Source organism: Dryobates pubescens, chromosome 18 (genome assembly GCF_014839835.1).
Source record: "Dryobates pubescens isolate bDryPub1 chromosome 18, bDryPub1.pri, whole genome shotgun sequence".
In the NCBI taxonomy this organism is placed as follows: Eukaryota; Metazoa; Chordata; class Aves; order Piciformes; family Picidae; genus Dryobates; species Dryobates pubescens.
Genome location: NC_071629.1, coordinates 9,316,434 through 9,338,414, shown reverse-complemented (window position 1 = coordinate 9,338,414; position 21,981 = coordinate 9,316,434). Strand labels below are relative to the sequence as shown.

General features: G+C 41.8%; 2 protein-coding genes across 4 annotated transcripts in view; both read left to right on the top strand.

The window, feature by feature from the left end:
• Window positions 1–4,041, top strand: part of RNF128 (ring finger protein 128) — a 29,830-nt gene extending 25,789 nt beyond the window's left edge. Inside the window, exons 6-7 of the mRNA XM_054169717.1 lie at window positions 1,049–1,217; window positions 2,630–4,041. Coding sequence (XP_054025692.1) covers window positions 1,049–1,217; window positions 2,630–2,748 — 288 coding nt within the window. The 3' untranslated portion in view covers window positions 2,749–4,041. The remainder of the gene's footprint in view (window positions 1–1,048; window positions 1,218–2,629) is intronic.
• Window positions 4,042–9,332: 5,291 nt separating this feature from the next.
• Window positions 9,333–21,981, top strand: part of TBC1D8B (TBC1 domain family member 8B) — a 32,444-nt gene continuing 19,795 nt past the window's right edge. For all 3 annotated transcript variants that reach the window (XR_008462684.1, XM_054169322.1, XM_054169323.1), the window contains exons 1-4: window positions 9,333–9,527; window positions 16,370–16,480; window positions 20,243–20,361; window positions 20,929–21,154. Coding sequence is in view for 2 of the 3 variants with exons in the window: in XM_054169322.1 (XP_054025297.1) it covers window positions 9,398–9,527; window positions 16,370–16,480; window positions 20,243–20,361; window positions 20,929–21,154 (586 nt within the window). In the remaining variant the exon portion in view is untranslated. The remainder of the gene's footprint in view (window positions 9,528–16,369; window positions 16,481–20,242; window positions 20,362–20,928; window positions 21,155–21,981) is intronic.

Genomic DNA, 21,981 nt, shown 5'->3' with positions numbered 1-21,981 from the left:
GGCCTGTGAGTGGTCAGGCAACATCCATGGGCACTATGACTGGTGTGCTGTAGCCGGTGGAGGTGATGGTATCACAGTATAACTAAGGTTGGAAGTGACCCCAAGGATCATCGAGTCCAACCTGTCTCCACAGACCTCATGACTAGGTCATGGCTCCCTTCCTTGCGTGGCAGGCTTGTCCTCTGTTTTCAGTACCCAGGTCACCTGCTGTAGCCTAAGGCTTACTATTGACAGGAAAACAAGCATAAAAGCCAAATGTCTCTCGTGATGTGCGTCCCAACTCGGCCAAAATTGAAAAAGTGATTTTGCCTCGTTAAGAGCGAGGTTGGGGCCGGACAGCTCCCGGACAAGGGCAAGGGCTGTGGCCGTGTGTGCGGAGCGGGAGGAAGAGTCTTGCTTCCAGCGTGTGGGACGGAAGGAGAGCTAACTCCTCGAACGTGCGAGCTCTGGGAGGACGGTGAACAAAGTACGCCCACCCTCCCTCCTGCCGCCCTCAGCGCCCAGGCAGGCAAGCGGCTGCAACACAGCCCAGGGCGCGGGCGGCCGCGCAGGGCCTGAAGGGAGTCGTAGTCTTGAGGTCGCGGCGCCGTGTGCAGTGGGCCGTGGGGACTACAGCTCCCAGCATGCTCGGGGGCAGCAGCGCTCCCCCCGCGCTCCCCGCTTCTCCCCCTTCCTCGCCCGGCCCGTGGGAGCGGGAGGCCGGGCGGCGGGGCGGGTGTGGGGGGCGGCGATGTGGCTGAAGCCTGAGGAGGTGCGACTGAAAAATGCCTGCAAGCTGTGGGTGCTGGAGGGCTCCAACCAGTACTTCGTGTTGCAGAGGCGGCGGAGCTAAGGCAAGCCACCCGTGGGGTACGTTGCTCCATGTGTATGGGAGTGCCCCATTCAAGCACCTCAGTAGAGCATTAAGCTGAACATGAGAAGTTGAAATTGCATCCCTGTAAGCAACTGAAGTGATGCTGGATTATTCATATGGTCTTGCAGGCGTGGATCTCCTGGGAAGATGCAGCTTCCTACAGAGTTTTAACCATTTTCTTTTTTTTTCACAAAGGTGGATGTAGAAGAAGGAGCTGAGTCTGTGCAAGCCACAATGTCAAGTGGGACATCAAATGTCTCGGCAGTTAATGAAGAGGATAATCATAGTGAAACAGCATCATCTGGATATGCTTCTGTACAAGGAGCAGATGAATCTGTTCTGGAGGAACATGCACCAACAGAAAGTACGTCTACTGTTTCACCTGTTTTGCTAGATTGCATTGTACTTTGTTGCTTATATTGGGGAAATTTGCCTTTAAAGAAGAGCAAATTATCTGAAAAATGTTTTCAGTGTTCAATTTTGCTAACACATGCTCAGTATTGCTGTTGATTTTAAAAATTGAAGGGTTCTAGGTAATCAAATAGAAATGTCTTAGAGGAGTTAAGAGTGTGTGTGTGGGAAGTTCAGAGGCATAAGGATGTTCTGGATGTTACTAGATTGAATCAGGGCAACAAAGCTATTGAAGGACATGGGAACGGTTCTCTTGAGGAGCAGCTGAGGAAACTCGGGGTTGTTTAGTCTCGAGGAAAAAAAAGGAGGCTGAGGGGAAACCTTACTGCTCTCTGCAGCTACCCAAAAGGAGGTGGTAGTGAGCGATGTGTTGTAATAAGCAATTTAGTGGACGTGGGTTTTTGTCTCTTCTCCCTAGTATCAAGTGACAGAACAAGAGGAAATGGCCTAAAATTGTGTCATGGGAGGTTTAGATTGGATTTTAGGAAAAATTTCTCTACTGGAAGAGTGGTCAAGTGTTGGAACAGGCTGCCCAGGGAGGTGGTGGAGTCACTGTCCCTGGAGGTGTTCAAGAAACATGTGGACATGGTATTTCAGGACATGGTTTAATGGCCATGGTGGTGTTAGGTTGACAGTTGGACTTGATATTGTATGATTCTATTTCTTGCAGGATCATTAGCTGATAGGACAGCATGCAATTTGCTGTGAGCCTCCTGTGGGATATGTTGCTCCATGCTTGTATGGGAGTGCCCTGTTCAGGCACCTCAGTAAAGCAGGGGACGCTTCCTGAAAGTTAAACATCAAAAGTTGAAATTGCACCCCTGCAAGCAACCAAAGTGATGCTGGATTATTTATATGGAACAGAGCCTCATGTGTTCTTGGTTTGAGTGGTGAGGACACACACACTAACATCAGCCTAATAAGATTAGTCTGTAGGGAGAAGACCTTAGTCTCTGAATTAGGCTGCATCCACAGTTCATCCTGAACTCTAGAAATTGTTCCTGATGCCTGTCTTCAGCAGCCCTGCAGTTACATGAGAATTGCCAATCTCTATTAGAGTTGGATTTTGTAGCATTATGTGGTCTTCTGACACCTGAGTACACAAGCCAGGTGAGAAGAAAGCTCCACAGACAAGCAGATATCTCTATAAATGACAGGTAGTGTCAAAAATGGGCTCAGGAACTAATGAAGGGCAGCAAAAGAGTAGTTGTTGGAGCATGGCCTTGGATTTCCCATTCTGCAAGAGAAATACTGGGAAAAGACTGCTGCAGTGGGCTCATGGAAATAAACTGTGTGGTTTGCTTTAGGGTAGTAGCTTGCCTATGATACTTCTTAACTTGTCTTTTCTTGACCTTTTCTGGACAGATGACAACATGCATCTTGTAAACAATGAATCCCAGCCCTCCACTGTGAATGTCCTTCCACATGTTGACAACCCAAGTTTTGAGGCAGATGAAACACAAGTTCATGATGTCAAAACCTAAGAATGTGCTGAGCAACGTGGTGTAAGCCTTCTGCAAGGAGCTGCCTACTGTCATCACACGTATACCAAACATTGCAAGACTGTAGCATTAAAAATATTGCCTTGGCAATGTTGAGGTCAAATGGACTTTTTCAAATCATAATTGTATGGTTTGCAGTCCTTAAAACTGCATCTCCCATGTGGAATTTAGTTTAAGGACTCTTCAGATAAAGTTGTCTTATACATAAAACAAAACATCAGATTATAACACTAAACCAAAAGTTCCATTTTCAACAGAGCTTCTGTTCAGTGTTTCAGTCATTAATATAGGAAGGAGATTCTTTTATGTCATAGCTGTCTCTACTGTTTTGACTGGTGTTTTTTTGTTGTTTATTGCTTTAATTCAAGTGGATTTTCAGTGTAAACAAATTGGTCTAATACTTATTTAACAGACACAGTTCAGTTTAAAACAACACTGTATGTAGTATTTCAGTGCACTAATTTGATAGGAGAAAGTATCAACTAATGCCTGTCAAACTGGATTTTGCCCACAGTGTCTTCGGTTCTCTAGTAAACAGATTGATTCTCTACCTCTCAACTCTAACCTGCCAACCACACATTCCTAAAGGGAAAAGAGAGCTGCAAGCTGACAGGCCAAATATGACTTGCACAATACTGCAAAAGGGAACAATTGTAGGAACTTTCCAGACCTGTTAATATGAGACAGACTGAAGGATCCCCCATGATTTTTGGAGTTGTAACCATCTCTAGCACCAGCAATATGCCAGAATCCTGGTTTTGTGAAAATCTGGGATGACTTCAGGAAGGCTGAACTAAAGGTATGCTGTGTTGTTTGGAAAGAGTATTTTGGGAAGTGATCCAGCCTCTAAAAAATGCTGGACTGTTGCTATGCATTGTCATGCTTGTGTGCTAAAGCTGCAGGGAGAGCTGGAGCCCTGTAAATGTAACAGATGATTGGAGAAATTGTCTGCCATCTGTGGGGAGTTGGACTGGGGTCAAGGAGGAACACTGGGTGTTTCAGTAAGTGGAGGGCCTTGCTCAGCAAAGGTAACTAAGGACATCTTACAGATGCACTTTATTATTTTTTTTTTTTAATCTCTATCTATGGCTCATTTCTGATGTTAGTATAACTTTATCTTAAAGCCTGCAATAAAGTACTATTGAATCTGGAGGGGAAAAGCAATGCATTTTCTTTAGCAGTAGCACAATTCAAATGTTGTAAATATTTCTTGATTTGTATTGAATTTGAATATGAGAATGTAAATAAAACTATATTTTGATGACCCTGACTTACATTAAATATTGATTGCCCTCTGAGATGGAAAGAGATGCTGAATTTGCCCCATCTTACAACCCCAAAATGAATTCAGTTTTGAGAAGCCAAAAAACCTCAGCAGTACTTGCTTGAACTAATTGAAATAAGGAATGTTAATTATGTACTGGGTGCTACTAGTAATGTTTGTTGAAATTGTGTTGAGAGGCTTCAGCCTAGTAGCTGTACTCTACAAAAGGAAAAACCAAGCAGCTTATGGGGTGCTCAGTAAGATGTCTGACAGAGCTCTGAACTGTTCTAGGCAGGTTTGGCACAAAGCAGTCTCGTTAACTCTTCAGATAGATTGTATCTTACTTTTCTCTGCCAAGTTGCTCAGTCAACTCTCCCTTACTCAAGTTTACTTCATAAAACAAAGCATTTAAAAAATAATTAAATGCCCTTTTTTCTGTGTGATACTACTAGGTTTTGGTAAAAACTCATCCACTCCCCTGGCCATTTTGGTTGTAGTTAATCTCATGCTTTTTAGTTTGGTTCCAAGTCTAGTTCAGGAAGCAGTGGTAGGTTATGAGCTCTAATAGCAAAGCCGAGTACTCCAAAGCTGTACTTTGCTGTGATCACCTTTCTGCTATGTCTGATATACAGAACAGAGAGGGGAACAGCCAAGCAGTAAATACACAACCCCTGAGCACTGTATTTCCATTCAATTTCAAATGCTTCTTACAGTGTGTGAGTTATAATGTAGTAGTACTTTACAATGATACAATCTTTAAATCCTCTGCCAGTCTCCTGCTTGTAATAGGAATGAGTTTTGACCTTCAAGAAAGGAAGCAGTTCAGACCAATTCAATGTGTTGAAAGGTGCTTTGGCTCTTCTTTTTAACCCAGTCAACATATTTGTGCTCCTTTGTTTATAGAGTTCAAGCCTTTCTATTTATTTCAGAGCAATAAAACTGCTTTTTCCCCCCTCTACTGCTATTTCTAAGGGTAAGGTGGATGCACAGCATTTTCTCAAGGAAGGCACTAGTGAAGTATGGTAGGATGTAGCAGTTCATGTTAGTGAACTCACTGCTGTAGCATCAGATGCTGTCTGTGTTTTGTCAGGACGTGGACTTGTTTGGAGTATTTATGATAATTTTCTGGAATAATTAAAAATTCTTGGCTCAAATGTGAAGTCTGCTAAAAGAATAAATGAAGTGTCTGTACCTGAACAGTATCTGAGCTACTGCTAGGCAGGAGAATGTTGTGCTTCTCTGGTTTTGAAGCTTAACCTGCAAGTCTGCCATGGTCTTGTGTGTGCAGATTTATTTGTAAATATTTGCTGTGTGAGGGGTTTTGTTTTAAATGTGCAAATTTCATGCATGTGATATTGAGGTTGAGCTTGTTGCCATCTGACTCTGAAAAAAAAGAATTTATTTCACTGAACTCTGCACTGGTTTTCCCCTTTGAGAACACTGCAGCAGTTTTACCTGCTGTAATGAGATTTCAAATCTCCACTTTCACTATGTCTTTGCAGGCTGCCATGGATAGCAGCTGTCTTTAGCTGACCCTGCTTAGAGCACTGTGCAGCAAGTGGGGTTGTTTGTGGTTTGTTTTGTTTGATTGTTTTGTTGGTGATGGTAGGGCTAGAATGGCTCTGTTATGTACATGTGCATATGTGCACTGTGGTACTTTTTTCTCCAAGGAAGAGGCAAACAGAAATGTGCCTGGGGATAGGGCTGTTCGGCAAGGCAGTGCAAGCTTGCTGCTGTTGTGCAAGAGTTTAGAGGTTTGCTATGTGAGTGTTAAGGTTTGCATGTAAGAGGCTGGAAACTTTGTGCCCACCAGTGGTAACAGTTGCTAAAAGTGTGCCTTTTGATTCAGTTAATATTCCTGTTGAGTCACACACAGATATCAATTATTCTGCCCCCAAAGAGAGAGCAGAACCAGGCTTCAGCGTGATCTCCAAGTATTTACTCACTGTTGTCATTTCCCTTGCCCCCAGGAAAGGTCTGATCTAGACATTTCACTCAAAGGCTTGCATGCTCTTGAAGGGGGACTGGGAAAGATTATTTTTTTTCACCCCTGCAGGAGAGGAAACCTTGTCACCTAGTGCTGGATTACTGTGCTTTGCTGTAGACCAGACTTTAGAGCAGCAGGCTTTTATTTCAAATCCCAAACCAAAATAATAACACTTTCTCATACTGAGGAAAATGGTCAGTTGTTCCTATAGAAACGTGGCTATGGCTGAGATAGTTGCTGAAGAGAAAGGCAGGACTTGTGATGGGGGGGCTGCAAACATATAAAAGCACTTGGAAAGATCTGCACTTGTCAAATGACCTAACAGTTGGAGAGAATAAATATACTCCTCTACCTTGGCTGGGTGATTTAATGTAATTTCATTCTGTTTCACATACACCATCTCAGAAGGTAGCCCTGCCTTCTCGCTTAGGTTTCAATGGATGTTTTTCCTGTGCAGATTTCAAGGGTTCTGCTTCTGTAGGGGGTGTAATGCCTGGCATCTTGGAATAAGTGAAAGAAAATCTGTTGGCTTTGGCAGTTTTATTTTGGGTTTATGGGAAACTTTAAATCAAACTGCAGTGTTCACCCGCTGTGAACTAACAACGCTGTAACCGTCTGTGCTGGTTGTTTAACTGTTGGTTATACAGAGTGAAGCCAAAATGTATTTCTGTAGCTATTTATCTATTTACATAATCTTGGCTATGGGTACTTGAGGGAAGTCATCTACCATTTCTAGCAGGTCTTTAATACAGCAGAAGAAAAATTCTGCAGCACTCAACTGATCTCTGTTGCTGCAGAAAGCATTGATTAGACTGTAGGATGATTGTGCACTGATTAAGAAAGAATTTAAGTGCCTATAAATAAACTCCTTCAAGGGGCACTTTATGCATCCTAATAGTATTTAAGAATCCAATGCCTGAGGGAATTGCAAAAAAGACAGACACTAGAGACCTTGAACCAAGGGAGAGGGGAAAAAAAGCAGATGTTCCCAAGCAGCAGCATTTTACTGTTATTTTTGTCTAATTAAAGTTTGAATCTTATATAAGAAGCAATGTATGTCCTCACGTGTCCAGCATGTGTGAGATGCCAACAGCCAAGCTCTGGGTTGGAAGGGTATCTCTCTCTCCTTACAATTAACACTGGAACTAGGAGACCTGTGTTAGATCCTTCATAGGTATTTCATATCCAAGAGCTTGGCTAATTGGGGAAAACTAAATGGTAAATGCTTTTGCTGGGAATGCTCCTAGAAAAAGCAGCATCCATGCAGAAATTACTCTGTCAGTTCATCTGATAAATCTCCAGGAACCCACTGATGTCTGTTACTCCATCAGAGAGACAAACATTTGGGGAGGGATTGAAGAACCTGCCTCAAGTTTATCTAGTTGTTAAGGTTTTGTCCATGTTAGTCACCACATTCTGGCTAATGATGGTTACTTAGCTTTTCCTTTCTACTAAAGGTAAAGCACCAGAAGTCTATTGCTTTCTGTTATAAAAACAGATGAAAAAGAATAGTAGTATGAGTTAAATCTATATTCAGTCCCAAATGTGAAACCTCCTAATATTACAGCTTCTCTTGTGGTGCAATGTGTGATTTGAAATATAAAAGAAGGGGAAAAAAAAGTGTCTCATACCAGTGCAATTCAGCCAGTTTTGGAGCCTTCCAGTGAGTGAAATGTGATTGCACACTTGATTCTGCTTTCACATGGTGCCTTTGGTTAGGTGGTTCCTTATGCAGCTGGAATTGAGCAGACATTTCCAGACATCCTTCTGTGAACACTTCTTGCTGTGCTTCTGCTCACGAACAGACCAATGCTGGCAGAAGTATTTTTGGTAGTGAAGTACATTCGGGACTGTTGAAAGGGATGAATGGGAAGATGGGATGAAGCAAAAGTGCTAAGTTTGCAACCAACAGTTAGTGCATGATGTGCATAATTTGGGTGGGTTTTTTTTGGAGCTTAAAGTAGACAGAGTTAAATAACTGCATGCTGAATTGTTTGTATGATATATAATCAATAAAGCATTAGTCTTGGAACTCTTAGAAAGGTCAGTTAGGCTAGTGTGTGCCCAGGGAAGGAGCCGAAAGAACAGCAAACTGCAGAGAAGTTACTGCATAAACGAGTGTCCTACTTGCTCCATTTGTACCAAGTGACAGATTGTGGCAGGATGAGTGAATCTTGCACGGAGGTGGGAAAAGATGGTCACTCTCAGCAGTTCCCAGCACCACTGACCTGGAGCGGAGGATGCAGTAGCACTTCCACTCCTCTAAGGTTTTGTGGTTTTGTTTAGCATCGAAAGAGACCATTTAGGAAGCAGAGTGCTATCAAGTGTAAGGCCTTAGGGAGAGATTTGGAGGTCTTTGGGACTTAGTAAAGTGACTGGAGAAGAAACAGCAACAACGGGCTCACGAATGGGCAGATGAGGCAGATTGAGCAGCTGGGTGGCAGTGATCATTTCATGGGGAACTGAGTTACTGTGCTGACCAGCACTCACAGAAAGCAAGTCCTGAGGTCATCCCACAGCTTTGTTTTCATATCACGTGAAATGTAAATAAGCAACGTTGATCACATCTGCTTCTACAGCTGGTGGGGCTGCTCCTCTGCTCTTAGTGGGCCCTCTGAGTGGTCAGGCACCATCCATGGGCCCTATAACCAGCCTAGAACCTACCCTTGCGTGGTAGGCTTGTTCTCTTTTTCAGTGCCTCGATCTCCTGCTGTAGCCTAAGGCTTAGTATTGACAGGAAAATAAACATAAAAGCCAAATGTCTCTGGTGCGGTCTGTCCCATCTCCTAGGTTGAAAGAAGAATAGCATTTGGCCCAAGTGGAAAAAGGGATTTCTCTCCTTGTCAGAGCGGCCAAAAAAATGTATCCGACCCAGTTTGTGAAGGCATTTTAGGGATATGTTGGAGGCCTGCCAGGCACGTCCGAACCTGCTGCGGCCTAGCCTGATAAGAGCGAGGTTGGGGCCGGACAGCTGCCGGACAAGGGCAGGGGCTGCGGCCGTGTGTACGGAGCGGGAGGAGAAGTCTTGCTTCCAGCGTGTGGGACAGCGCGAGCTCCGGGGCTCTGCGAGCAGACTCCCCGCACCCTCCTTCCCGCTGTCTTGGGCAGGCAGGCGGCTGCAACACAGCCCAGGGGGCGGGCGGCTGCGCAGAGCCTGACGGGAGTCGTAGTTTTGAGGTCGCGGCGCTCAGCGTCCAGCGGGCCGTGGGGACTACAGCTCCCAGCATGCTCGAGGGCAGCTGCGCTTCCCCCCGCGCTCCCCGCTTTCCCCCGTTCCCCGCCCGGCACTTGGCAGCGGGGCTGTGTGCGTGGAAGCGGGAGGCCGGGCGGCGCGGCGGGTATGGGCGGCGGCAGCAGCGGGGAGTGAGGGGGCCGCGGCGATGTGGCTGAAGCCTGAGGAGGTGCTGCTGAAAAATGCCCTCAAGCTGTGGGTGCAGGAGCGCTCCAACCAGTACTTCGTGCTGCAGAGGCGGCGGGGCTACGGCGAGGAGGGCGGAGGCGGGCTGGCAGGTACTGCCCTCCCTGGGGGCCGGGGCAGGGTCTCCCTTCGGCTCGGCAGTGAGGCGGGGCCGCCTCAGGTCCGGTCCCTTAGTGGCCAGAGGATGGGCTGGAGGGCGAAGGTGGCCATTTGCCGGTCGTGGGATCCCCGCGCTCCTGAGGGGCAGGGAGGATGGGAGGCTTGGCCGCGTTCTGGAGCCCTTGACCTTCATGGGTTTTCTCGAGTGATTCGTTTTTTCCTCTTCTCCTTGCCTGAGAGAGGCGTTTCAGAAAATACCCTCTGGAAAGGGAAGGTTTGCTGGAGTTTCCGTCAGGCTCCAGGCTCCGTGTGGCACGGAGCCTGCCTGTGCCCGTGGTAGTACGGCATCGGGTACCGGGGAGACGGTGGGGATGTGCATCCTGGCGGGGCTGGGGGCTGCGGGCTTCTCTGGGGCAGCCCCTACCCGTGGGGGGTGCGTAGGGCTGAAGTGTAATCCAACACTTAGGACTAGTGTAGGAGCCCTTTGCTCCTCCAGCGGCCACGCTGGCAGTTAGATTTGCAGCTTGTTGGAAGAGGAGACGTCAGAAGAAATGACGGATCTGGCTTGCTTTGGCAAGGTGCTCACTTACAGATCCTTTTCCTGCATGCGTCTGAGGCTGCCTGAAACGAGCAGCTCCTGCTTTGGTATCACGCATTTTAAGAGCAAGTGTATGATTTGATGGAGCTTACCGGGACAACTGGTTCAGAATGACAGTGCATTGGCCACTGTCTAATAAACTTTATTTTATACAAACTTGAAGGTATGGAGCTGAGTATCTTTTTTTGGGTTGTTGTCTGTATCTCTGCATGCTGTAGGGACCCCAGCTACCACTGAGACCTCAGTTGTGGTGGTAGCTAATCAGACTTGAACTGACCCCTTCATAGTCCAGTGGTGTCTGTCGTTGATGCTGGCACAGAGCAATGCTACAGGGAAGCAGAACAGAGTTGTTTCTAAGTGGGATATTTTGCATGAGTTGCATCTCCCCTGGGTTTTCTAGGCTTTAATTGTGTCATCATAAACCAAATTATATTAAACCTCTGTCAGTGTTGTCTGCTGAAACATTCCTTCTACCAAATAAAACCTCAAAGTCCAAATTTGTGGCTGCTGAATTTCAGACACAGAAATAGCCCTCACAGCTGGAGCTGGGGCACCTTCATTGGCATCTGAACCATTCGCAGGGCACATGAAAAATGTGAACAGAGATAATTATGACATCTCAAATTCTCTTCTAGGGATATCATGAGGTGATAGATAGGTAGATAGATAGACAATGTTAAGTTTTGGCTTAAAACCATGGGTAATATTTTGCAACCTTGGAAGTCTTGTGGTTATCAGACTAGATAGGCCATTCTCTTCTCTGTTGGCTTTAGAAGCCAAGGAAGGTGAGTCAGTATGAAGGTTGTATTTCTCTGTGATAACATTCATTTAGGAGCTGTGACTAAAAATTATAAGAAATAGAATTGTTAATTTAAAAATATCCTCATGGGCTTACAGCTGGACAAACAGCTGGGGCCTCCTAGTGCCCTTCGTTTTTGTTGAAGGTGAGGCTTCTAATACTAGTCTTTTGTTCTTAATGGCATCTGACAGTGTGGAAAAACACTTGAATGGGATAATTCCTGTAGTATGCCATTTTAATTTTTTTTATTGTGGCATTTTTGCATTTTATTTCTGTAGCCTTTCTCATAATGATTCATACAGATTTCATCTGTGCAAGTTAATGTTCTTCACCAGCCAGAAATAAAAAGGCTGACATGTTATTGAATTAAAAATTCTGATTAGGAAAGATTAACAAGAAAATGGTAAAAAAACGTAGTTACATTTGTGCTTGTCCTAGGTATAAGGTAGCATAATTTGCTATGCTTGGGTTTAATTTTGCATTGGTATGTGTCATTGAAGAAAAGAAGCCCTTACTGTAGGGAAAAAAAAAACAAAACCAAACAACAACAAACAAACAACAATTAACTGCTTTTGTCCTATGGGGTCATTGCAAATGTGCCAAACAAAATCTTGTTCTCCTGAGCAGCATTTTTCAGCTGGTGAGGTAGGGCTAGAACTGGCTGGCAGCACTTAGGGACTAGGAAGTTAGGAATGAGAGGCCAGGTAACAGTGCAAGGCTTGAGGGATGAAAGGGACAGTGCTTCAAGGCAGGAGTGGGAAGAAAGATGGACAGGGCAGCAGGGTTTGAATAGCAGTAAGGGGACTAGCTGAGTAGGCAGCAGTAAAGGATTCTCAAGAATACAAGAGTACACTTGGCAAGGGAAAGTTGAAGAAGGGGAGTTACGAGTTTTGAGAAAGCAGACAATAGCTTGGAGAAGGTACAGACCAAGGAGAGATGGCAGCAGATGCCCCTGAAGGAAGTCTGGGAATTCTGGTGCTAGCCTGGGTTTAGAAAGAAGGCTGCAGTTAGGTTTGTTTGTATGACCTTCTGTAATGACTGGCATGACCAGTTTGTGATCTGTAGATGATACACTCGGATTGACGGCTTGTGACCATGCACACATGGGTACAGCTGATGGAAATGGACAGAAATATCCTGTGCTGGTTTTTCTTAGCCTTGACTCTCTCCCTGCAGGTATGTGCCTGCTTAGCTTTATGTTTCATTCTCTTTCTTTCCTTAGACCTCACCTTAGGATACAGATACTGTAACCTGTTTGACCAGTTCTACAGCTGGTAATTCAGTGTGCAATAGACTGTTGTTGTATGTCTGGCAGTGCAACCATGTGACCGCTGTCCTCTGGTTATTCTGTCCTCTGCAGAGCCACTATGGGAGGGCTGCTTAGGTTTTCTGGAGTCTACTGATAAGAATATAGTTAAGCAAAATGCAAAAGGTCCATGTGCTGAAGCACAGTTATGATAACACCAACCCTGTGTTGTGAATGTATGTGCTGTAACCAGTGTCTAGTGAGATGGATGTCGGTCACAAAGACATTGCTTTGGTTACTGTTTAGATAGGACCTTAATTAGGAAATCAGTATTCTGGGAGTTGTTACAAGAATGAGTACTTGGTGTGATACAATGCCAATCTTTCTCAGAAATGTGAACAAATTAGGTATGTTTTCTGCTTCCATTACTTCAAATTGCTTCATTCTGCTTGAGAAATTTAAGTAAAATGACACTATGAGTGTCAATGGTTGGAACTACTCCTCTCTGCTTGTTTTATGTACAGTGCTTGAAAAGGTAGGGAAAAACCCCAAACTCTTTGAGTTGTGGATTCCCTGCAACACTTACTGCCACCCTGAATCTGTAGAAGACTCCTGGTCCCATTCCTGCTTTTTAAAAGTTGTAGCTTGTTGTAATTGTTAGCCAGTTGAGAGGCATAAGGGTTCAGTGGAAGGGGAGACAGAGGTAGGCTTGCATGTGTGCTCTGGGGAAGTATTCCTTATCTGGTATCTGTCAAAAGGAGTAATGTCAAAGTATCATCAAGAAGTGGATGTCAACAGTGAGAACCTTGTCAGCAACAGAATTTTGTGGTTGTCCAATTAAAAAAAATACTTGGTGATCTTCGAACAAGCTTAAAGAAATCTATTTCTCTCCTGTAGGAGAGGAAACTTCTTTGTAGCAAAGCAGTGTGCAGTAAAGAAGATGCTTGCTTTTCAAAGCTCAAAGGTGCTGTGACATTTCTAAATATGCAGTAGTATAGTAAAATGCAGAAATAATGGATATTTATTGGTGTTGTAGCACACTGTTTGGGGTAGCTTTCTTACTCTGGGTCCTGAATTTGAAAGGAGTCAAAAGGAAAAAGTGATGGTTAATAAAGAGCTGAAATGATCTCTGCTGCATTTTTTTTTCCAGCAGCAGTAGCAAAGACCGTTTTGCTGCTCATAGAATTGAGTTATAAACAACAACATATTTACATTTGGGCATGACAGGTAGGAAAATGACCACAACACCCTTCTCAATTTATGTTATGCAGCTATACAGAAGCAAAGATAAGGAGGAACTGTGATATTTGCAGTGCCTTTCTCTGTACTTATCAAGGAGATGAATAACTTCTCTTTTGTCAGAGTTGTGCTTCTAATTTTCCCTTCTTTCAAGGTTATCTGTATTGCCACAGATAGTTCTGCACAAGGGCTTGGGTACACACCATTGTCTTTCCTGAGTTACGACCCTTGATCATAATGGACTTGAGTTATTGTAAATAGAGCTGGCATCTTTTTTCTCTGAAGGCTTGAACCTGTTTTCTGTCTCAGCTGGCTGAGAACATTTGCTTCTCAGCCCATGCTCAGTATTCCATTAAACTGAGGTTTCTCAGTCACATGATCAAGTTCCCTTGGGAAATAAAATTAAGCAAAAAGAGAGTTTTGAGGAAATAGGGGAAAGGGTGTTATTCACAAGTTGTATTTCACATGTTTTAAATCAAATATGCAGAGATGACGGCTGCACTTTCCACAGAGTGTATTTGTATCTTAGGGGCTTCAGTCTGTTCTTTAAAACCTATCCAAAAGAGTCTGTAAAACTGTTTGTGGTTATGGACGAAAGCTTTATCCTGTCTCTGCAAATAAATATTTACTGCAGTACAGATTTATAGTTTGGGTCTCCTGTGTTGCCGTTTGATAACAATTCACTCTGGATGTGTGTTTCTCCCCTGAGATGATACCCTTTGTAGAAATTGCTTAGTGTCTGCCGTGTTACTCTGGTAGTTTGGCTTTCCACAAGAAACCCAAACCTGGTTTTGCTGAAAATTGCAGTCCATTTCAACTGTAGCTGGGATGCTTGAATTTGGCTTTGCAAATTGTTTTATTTACACACCGGATTTCAATTTTGTAGTAAATCAATATCTCACATACTAGTCCTATTGAATTTATTCCTTGCAGTTGTATAAGATTTATTTTTTTTTCCCCTTTTCAATTCACACTTTATTAACAGGTTGACTTTATTGTATAAAAACATAAAAATTGAAGAATTGAAGTTAATTATTTTTGTTCTTCACATTGACACTTCTCCAAATCTAGACATTTTAGTTGTTAGGACATACCTGTTTGAAGCCTCTCTTAAGGTTACTTTAGGCTTTCTTGCTGTGAGGTGTCCTCTGTCCTCACAGAGCACTTTTAGACCTAAGATAAGAAGGTGAGTCTCTGCTGATTCCTCACAATTAAGCCAGTGGCCATAGCCATGGAATTAGTTCATAATGTTCTTTATCAGCTTAAACCCAAATCTGTAGTGCATATCACATTCATGGGCAAAACAGTAGTGAGTGGAGGCGACCTTTAGGTAACTGATACTAACCTGGTGCAGTTTACTGTGTCTAAAAATCTAGTGACCTTCCATGACAGAAACTGTGAGGGCATTTTGAGGTGTACTGCTTTTGAGAGAACTGTTATAATCATTCTTTCAAGCTGAGCAGTTTCATAAACCTTATAAATGGTGGCTAATGTCCTCTTACTGTATGTCATAACAGAAAATGGCATTAGGAGAATTGTGAATGAAATAATAAAACATTTGCTGAATCAAATCCAATTTTGAGATCAGCCCAGCTATGACTCATTCAGTAAGGCAGAGCTCTTTACACAGACATAAATGTGATCTATTCAATGTCTGACTTCAGCTAGAAAATACCAAAAAATTCTGCTATCCAGCAGTCACTTACAGTCTATGAACTGCAGACAAGAGAATATTTTTGATTGATGCAACATACTGGCATTTAGAATTATTATTATTATTATTATTATTATTATTATTATTATTATTATTATTATTATTATTATTATTATTATATATGTCTGGTTTTGTTTGGCATTTGTGTTTGTTGTGGTTTTGTTTGTTTGTTTGTTTAAGAGAAGCAAAAGTATTCTGTATCTTGAGTAGCCACAATAAAGCAGTCACAGGCTTTATGCTGAATTTGAGCTGGATGATCTTCATGGTCTCTTCCAATATTCTGTGATTCCCATTCTGAAGGTGAATCCTTAGGAAAACCTTGTTCTGAGGATAATTGTCTGGGCTTCTCAATTTTGTCTTACTTTGCTTTCACAGTTGTTACATTTCAGAATTTGGGAAGGGGTTGATGGGAAGAAAGTGGAATAAAAAATTACCAGAAGCCAACCTACAAATTCTGAAATAACTTTTGAGGGATACATTTGAAATTATCTAAGTCTAATGCTTTTATGGAATATTAAAAACCTGAATCAAAAGATTATTTTCCATTAAGCATGGAAGGGTACATGGAGATGCTGTAAGTGATAAATTAACCTTGCATACAAGCTCTCTAATTACATTTTGGGGGGGAATAAATGCTTTGCATCTATGATCTTAGCAGGTTTGTGGAACAGACTTTGCAGCATCTCTTTGGATGACTGCTTTATTTTGTTTGTTTTGTTTTAGGTATTCTTGTCTCATACTTTGCAGTTCTGTAAAACTTCACTGTCTACAGGAAGCACAGTATGGTGGTGTCATGGGAAAACAGTGGGGTTTTCATAAATATCAGATGTAACAGAATTATAGTCTGCTAATACCTGTTTTCTGTGACTGGAAAACAGAACAACAATAAATGACTAATTAAGAGGTAGTTTAATTATTGCTTGTGATTGTTGAAGTCCAGGAACTACCATGTTGCCTTTTAGGTTGTCCTCTGGTTTACTACATGGCTGTGGCTTCCAAGGGGGGGCAGTCATCTCAGAAAACTTCTTCACCCTTGTTTTGTGTTTATAATGGCTTTCAGTGGATCAAAATATCATCACCTCCTAGAGAGGTTCCTCTACTCTTTTGTGTCGATTTTCTCAGAATTTGTTAGTCCTTACTTGGGTAGCATTTCTCTTCACTAAGAAGGGAATCAGAAATGAGTGGTCATTTCAAAGCCTTAGCTTCACTGTGCTGTATACATTTTCTTGAACACAACAGGTCTTCTTGTGGGAACATTAGATGCGGTGTTGGATTCTACATCGAAAGTTGCCCCATTTCGCATCCTGCATCAGACACCAGACTCCCAAGTCTACTGGTCCATTGCATGTGGTATGTACCATGATTTAGAAGCTGAGTTTATAAAGTGAAAAATGAGGGAACTAAGTGTGGAATCCATTTTTGGGTTAATCCTCTCTCATCAGAATTCATTCCTGTGACCTCTAAATGGCTTAAAATTATTTGCAAAGCTGTGGTTGACAGTAGTGTGTGATTCCAGTTTTTCTGAATGTATCTATGGGCTCTTCATACTACAACTCCAGATTGCCTGTCTTCTGCAGTAGTCCTTCAAGTACTAAAGCCTTGATGTTTTCCTAGAATAACAGAGGCACAATCTTTTCTTCTGTGAGCTGAAAGTGTAATGTGTCACAGTTCAGGATGATAGTACCCTTGGGAATATACAGTATACTGCAGGTAAAAGAAACCATTCTGATGGTTTCTTCTACTCTGCTTGGTAATTAAAATAAGCCAGGTTCCCAGTTATGGTCAGAGCTGAATTCTTCCTCACAGAATCATAGGATCATTTCGTTTGGAAAAGACCTTTAAGAGTCTCACGAGTCTATTGTGCAGTAGTCCATCAAGTACCCTTTTGTGGGAATGCCAGTGATGAGCAGTGTGAGCAATCTGGCATTCCCACACCCTTTCTCATGTGGTGTTATTAATCAGTAGGAAATGGAAAAGACAACTGACTTTAAGAGTGGAGTGTGTGAGTTTTCTTAGAGCATGCTTCTTCATAGCATGCATGGGTTTATTTTGTTGTGGGTTTTTTTATATTTGAGTTTCACAGCTTCTCCTGAAAATAGAATCTCAATTCCTTTATACAGACTGCTTAAATAGTGGGTGTCCAGAGAGTCCTCCATTCCAAAAGTTGAGAGTACTCATAGTCTCATGTTTTCCTTCTGAGGCATGGTCTTGTCTTTATATTGAATTCATTATTACTGTCATAAAAGTCGCTGCTGTGGAATTAATGACTCCTAATGTTAATTGAACAATCTGAAAGCGTCTATAATTACAGTGAACAAGAACCATGTATTTTAATTCATTTTCCATGCCTTTTTTTTTTTTTTTTTTAAATTTTTAAATCAGTGTTCTTTAAAGGAACAAAACTCCATATAGACTTCTCCAGGGTCTGGGCTTTCCTTTTAACTGTGGCAAAAGATGAGCTTTGCAGAAAATCTACCGTTCTGCACAAACACACGCTTGAGTACTTCCACTAAAAAGTGCTGTGCTGTTGCTACATTGAATTACTTCCTGCTTTGTTGTGAATACACAGGGATATACATTTAGCTGCTTTCATTATGCAGATTTGTTCCTTTAGGTGTTTAGTTAGTAGTTTACACATTGCATGTACTGCTAATCTGCTCTTGTTCGCCTTCTGCAAGGACTTCTCTGAAGGGCAGAGAACTGTTTAATAGCAATTGAATGACATTCATTGCATGTCACTTTCAAAGAGCAGCCTTGTAAAGTTGACAGAATTTGAACAGTTTGTGTATTGGCAGTATGTAAAATTTTAGAACTGGTTCTGAAGAAGTAAGATCTGATAGTGAGGCTACAATAAAGGTACTACTAATAAGTGTGTTGTAAGTATACAGCAGGGGATTCTAATGCCATCAGGTCACCCCTTGTGAAAATAATCTCCACTTTAGGACTGAATTGATATAAATTCTCTCCTGCATAATTATACTTTACAACAGAAGCCTATGCAATGTAGTTGTACTTTGTGTTAGAAAACAATTTGTTCCTTCTGTGAGGCAAAGCAATTGAAGACACTACATTTTGTTCCTGCTATTAGATATTAAGGAAATAGTGCTTCTAATTCATTTGAATATTTGCTAAAACATTTAATCTTTACTGTGTCACATCTGTGCCTCTGACTCACCCTGTGACTCAAGTGATTGGTTACATGTGTAGTCTGAGAAAAGTAATTAGTTTGTGGTTTAGTTGCTGTGTTAATTACTGTTCATAAAATTTTTTTAAAGGGTTGTTGCAAATCCACTTGTGTAGTGCAGTCTGTTTAACTTTATTTAGAACAATTTCTGTTCATTCCCAAGGCAACTTTAATTCTGTGGAGTCCCTGGAAAGTTGTCTAATTAGCCTTTGCAAAGTAAATTGAGGAAAAAATAAATCGTTAAAGGTGTGTTCTTGGTTAGGGGCATTGATAGTCTGTGATTATGCTGACTGATTTTATTTGTTGGTGTTACAGCAGAGGATGAAACTGCCAATTAATATTATCCTAGAGTCCCTTTGTTCAAACCTATGCAATTGTTTTTTCCTTCTCTTTCCTTGTCTCCTACCATCTGATGGAGTGACATCTGCCTTTAAAGAACTGACTTTTGTTGAATGAACTGAACCTCTGCTTGCCTACTACTACTCTTGTTACACTATTGTCATCTCTGCTTCATACCTTGTTACTAATTGCCTCTTTTGTAACGGTGCAAAAAGAATGTGGCTGGCCTGCCACATTTTTCTAATTAGAGAAGTGGCTGGTGGATATGAATGTGCCTTTGTATTTCAACTAAACCAGTAATCTAAACCTATTTCTGGGAAGTTCAGGCAAGACAGGTTTTTCTTTGCCATAAATTTACAGTGACATTCACCATATAGTAGGTGAGAGCTCTCTGAAACTTAGATTAAAAAGTAGTGTAAAGTAAATAAAGTAACAAGGTTGGCTTCTCTCAAAGGTGTTTGAAGATGCAGTTTTTATAGTTGTGGAACACTGAATTTTATCTTCCTCCATAGTTTCTACATTTCTTATAGCTATTGATAACAGGGGGGTTAAGTTACTCTTCCTTTGCACATATGTAATGAAATGAAAGGAAACAGCCCTTATTCCTGTGAGTTTGAGTCCCAGAGGGTCCAAATGAAAAAAATGCTAATTCTGGTGGTGCCAAATGTCATTTCAGGGGTCACTCAGTTTGTATCATCAATGAGCCTTTTTTCCTGCATCAGGAGTTAGGTCTGGTATATGTTTTCCATATGGGGTATAGCTGCGCTTCTGTCCTCTTGCAGGAGCAGGTCCTCTTACAGCTGCATGAAAATAATGTGGTGTTTGGCATTACAGCAAAAGCAGAGCTTTATTGTAGGTAGGATGACATTGTTTCCTGAATGGTGCTTGCCTAAGCTTTAGCATGGTTAGAAATATATTTAAAATGTGATAGAAAATGAGATAAAACTGTGTTAGTAGTAGTTGATTGTTGTAAGTAGCATAAATGGTTGTTTCAAGTATCTAAGGAGAAATCATTGCTGCCTCCTTGGTTACATCCTTTGCATCCTTGCACATGTTAGAAGGGATTTTGCACAGCAGGCCTGTCTTGGAGTTCTCTGGAAACTATTGTGGCCAGTGATCAAAGCTGAGGATATCAAAGACCCCAATTGAATTTTCTTCTTCGTCCCATGAGTTTGATGTCACATTTCCCACCTTCTTAGACTACTGGACTGGGAGTGTTCGAGGTATGCTCTGATGTCCGTGTTGAGAAGGTAGCACTGGGCTGAAGGAACTGTCAGTCCAAGTGAGGCTCAGCACTGAGCTACACAAGGTTGACAAAGCTGAGGTGCTTCTGGATGTAAAGGCTAAACATACAGCTGCATAAAAGGCTTAAAGAAAAAAGCACAGCAATGCATATTTTTAATGTACACTGAATATGTTTTTAGTGTGCACGAGAGTTGGGCAGGAAATTTGAGACTTGTGATTTGGACTTGGGTATCTAAATTGCTCTGTGAATTGGGAATTCCCTAAGTATTCTCTTGGTTATTGTTTGTAGTGGAACAATTAGTCTGTTCTAATTGTAAGTAATACTAACTTTCTCTTTCAACCAGGATCCAGCAGAGAAGAAATAACAGAACACTGGGACTGGTTAGAACACAATGTTATGACAACTTTATCAGTATTTGATTCAAATGAAGATATTACAAGCTTTGTCCAGGGAAAGATAAGAGTAAGTAACAGGCACATGACATAACTGGGAGAGGCTAAGTATTATTTCCCTCTAAATGCACACTACTAATAGGTCCTCCTTAGCAATACAGTGCTGCCCTTTTGTATTATACATACTTCTGATTGTGGCTGTTAACTCCAACACACTCTGTTGTTCCTATTTATGTCCCCCACGCTTCAGTAAGGTTGTTTGATGTAAATGATACACCACATGCCTTCAGGTAGTGGTCTAAAACAGTTGATAAATTATTTCATCATAATTTTAATAATGCTTGAGAAACATGTAGTATATTTTTGTGAAGTTGCAACAGTTTATATGTGCTAAATCTTTAGCCCAGGAATTCTTGCAGTTGAGGAAAATATTTCAGAAGAGGGAACATGTGTCTTGCCTAAACTGTGGGGGAACTTGAAAGATGAGTCTGAAATAGCACATTTGAATTGTGTCTTGGTTTCTGATCCTCACACTGTTCTTCCTGTTCCTTAGCATTCTCCTTGTCTGTGTGTAGGTGCATATATGACGCCCACCCACACGTAAGTGTATATACAATAACTGGTTGTTGTGTTTTAGGGTTTGATTGCTGAAGAGGGGAAAGGGTCTTTTGTAAAAGAAGATGATCCTGAGAAGTTTCGTGAAGGTCTTATGAAGTTTGAAAAATGTTTTGGATTGCCTGAGCAGGAGAAGTTGGTTACCTATTACTCATGCAGTTACTGGAAGGGCAGAGTGCCCTGTCAGGGATGGCTTTATCTTAGTACCAACTTCCTTAGCTTTTACTCATTTTTGCTGGGAGCAGAAGGTAAGTAAGCCTTGATGCCAAACCTAATCCCTCACATTTTATTGTTTACAAAACCCTGCAAACATAAAATACTTCATGAAGATGAATACATTTGTGTCAGTTGCTACTTAACGTCCACTAATTTTCTTCCTCTATATAAGCTTCCGAAAGAAGGGAGACCTGGTACAGTTGACTGTGACTAAAAGTTGTCTATCATCTTTAGTTCATGTTGCATATTCAGCCTGTGAGGATTACAGTTATTCACACAGGCTTCATCCAGTAGTTACCTGGGAACGCTGCACACACGTGATAACTGCACATCTTTTTTCATTCTGTGTAACATAAGCTTGAAATGCCCAAACAAATGCCTCTAATAGTCTGACCTATAACTGTATTTATATGAAAACCATAAGGCTTAAAGAAACTAGGATCCTTCCTAAGCTAATTTTAATTTGTATTGGGAAATGCAGCGCTAAGGGGCATAATTCTTCCAAATACAAACACATGATCAACTTACTATAAGCCCTGTTGGTGAAAAGTTAGTGTGAGGTAGCTTATATGATGGTGTGTGTTTGCAATTTGCAGTTTCACATGAGAGCGAAGAAAAGGTGATGTTATCTTGTGTTTAATGTTTTTCTTTCTATAAAATAGCTTCTGATGGAATTATTTAGTAGAAATTATAAAAGGAGTGTTTGTTGTGTGTGTGAGTTTGTAGCCCTTTCCAAGTGTGTTCTCATTTGTGTCGCTTAATCATATTTTATTAGTGCTGTTGACTACTGCTTCTTTTTGATATGAAGGTAGCAGCTAATGAGAAGTGACTCACATCCACTTATGATGGTTATTTTCAG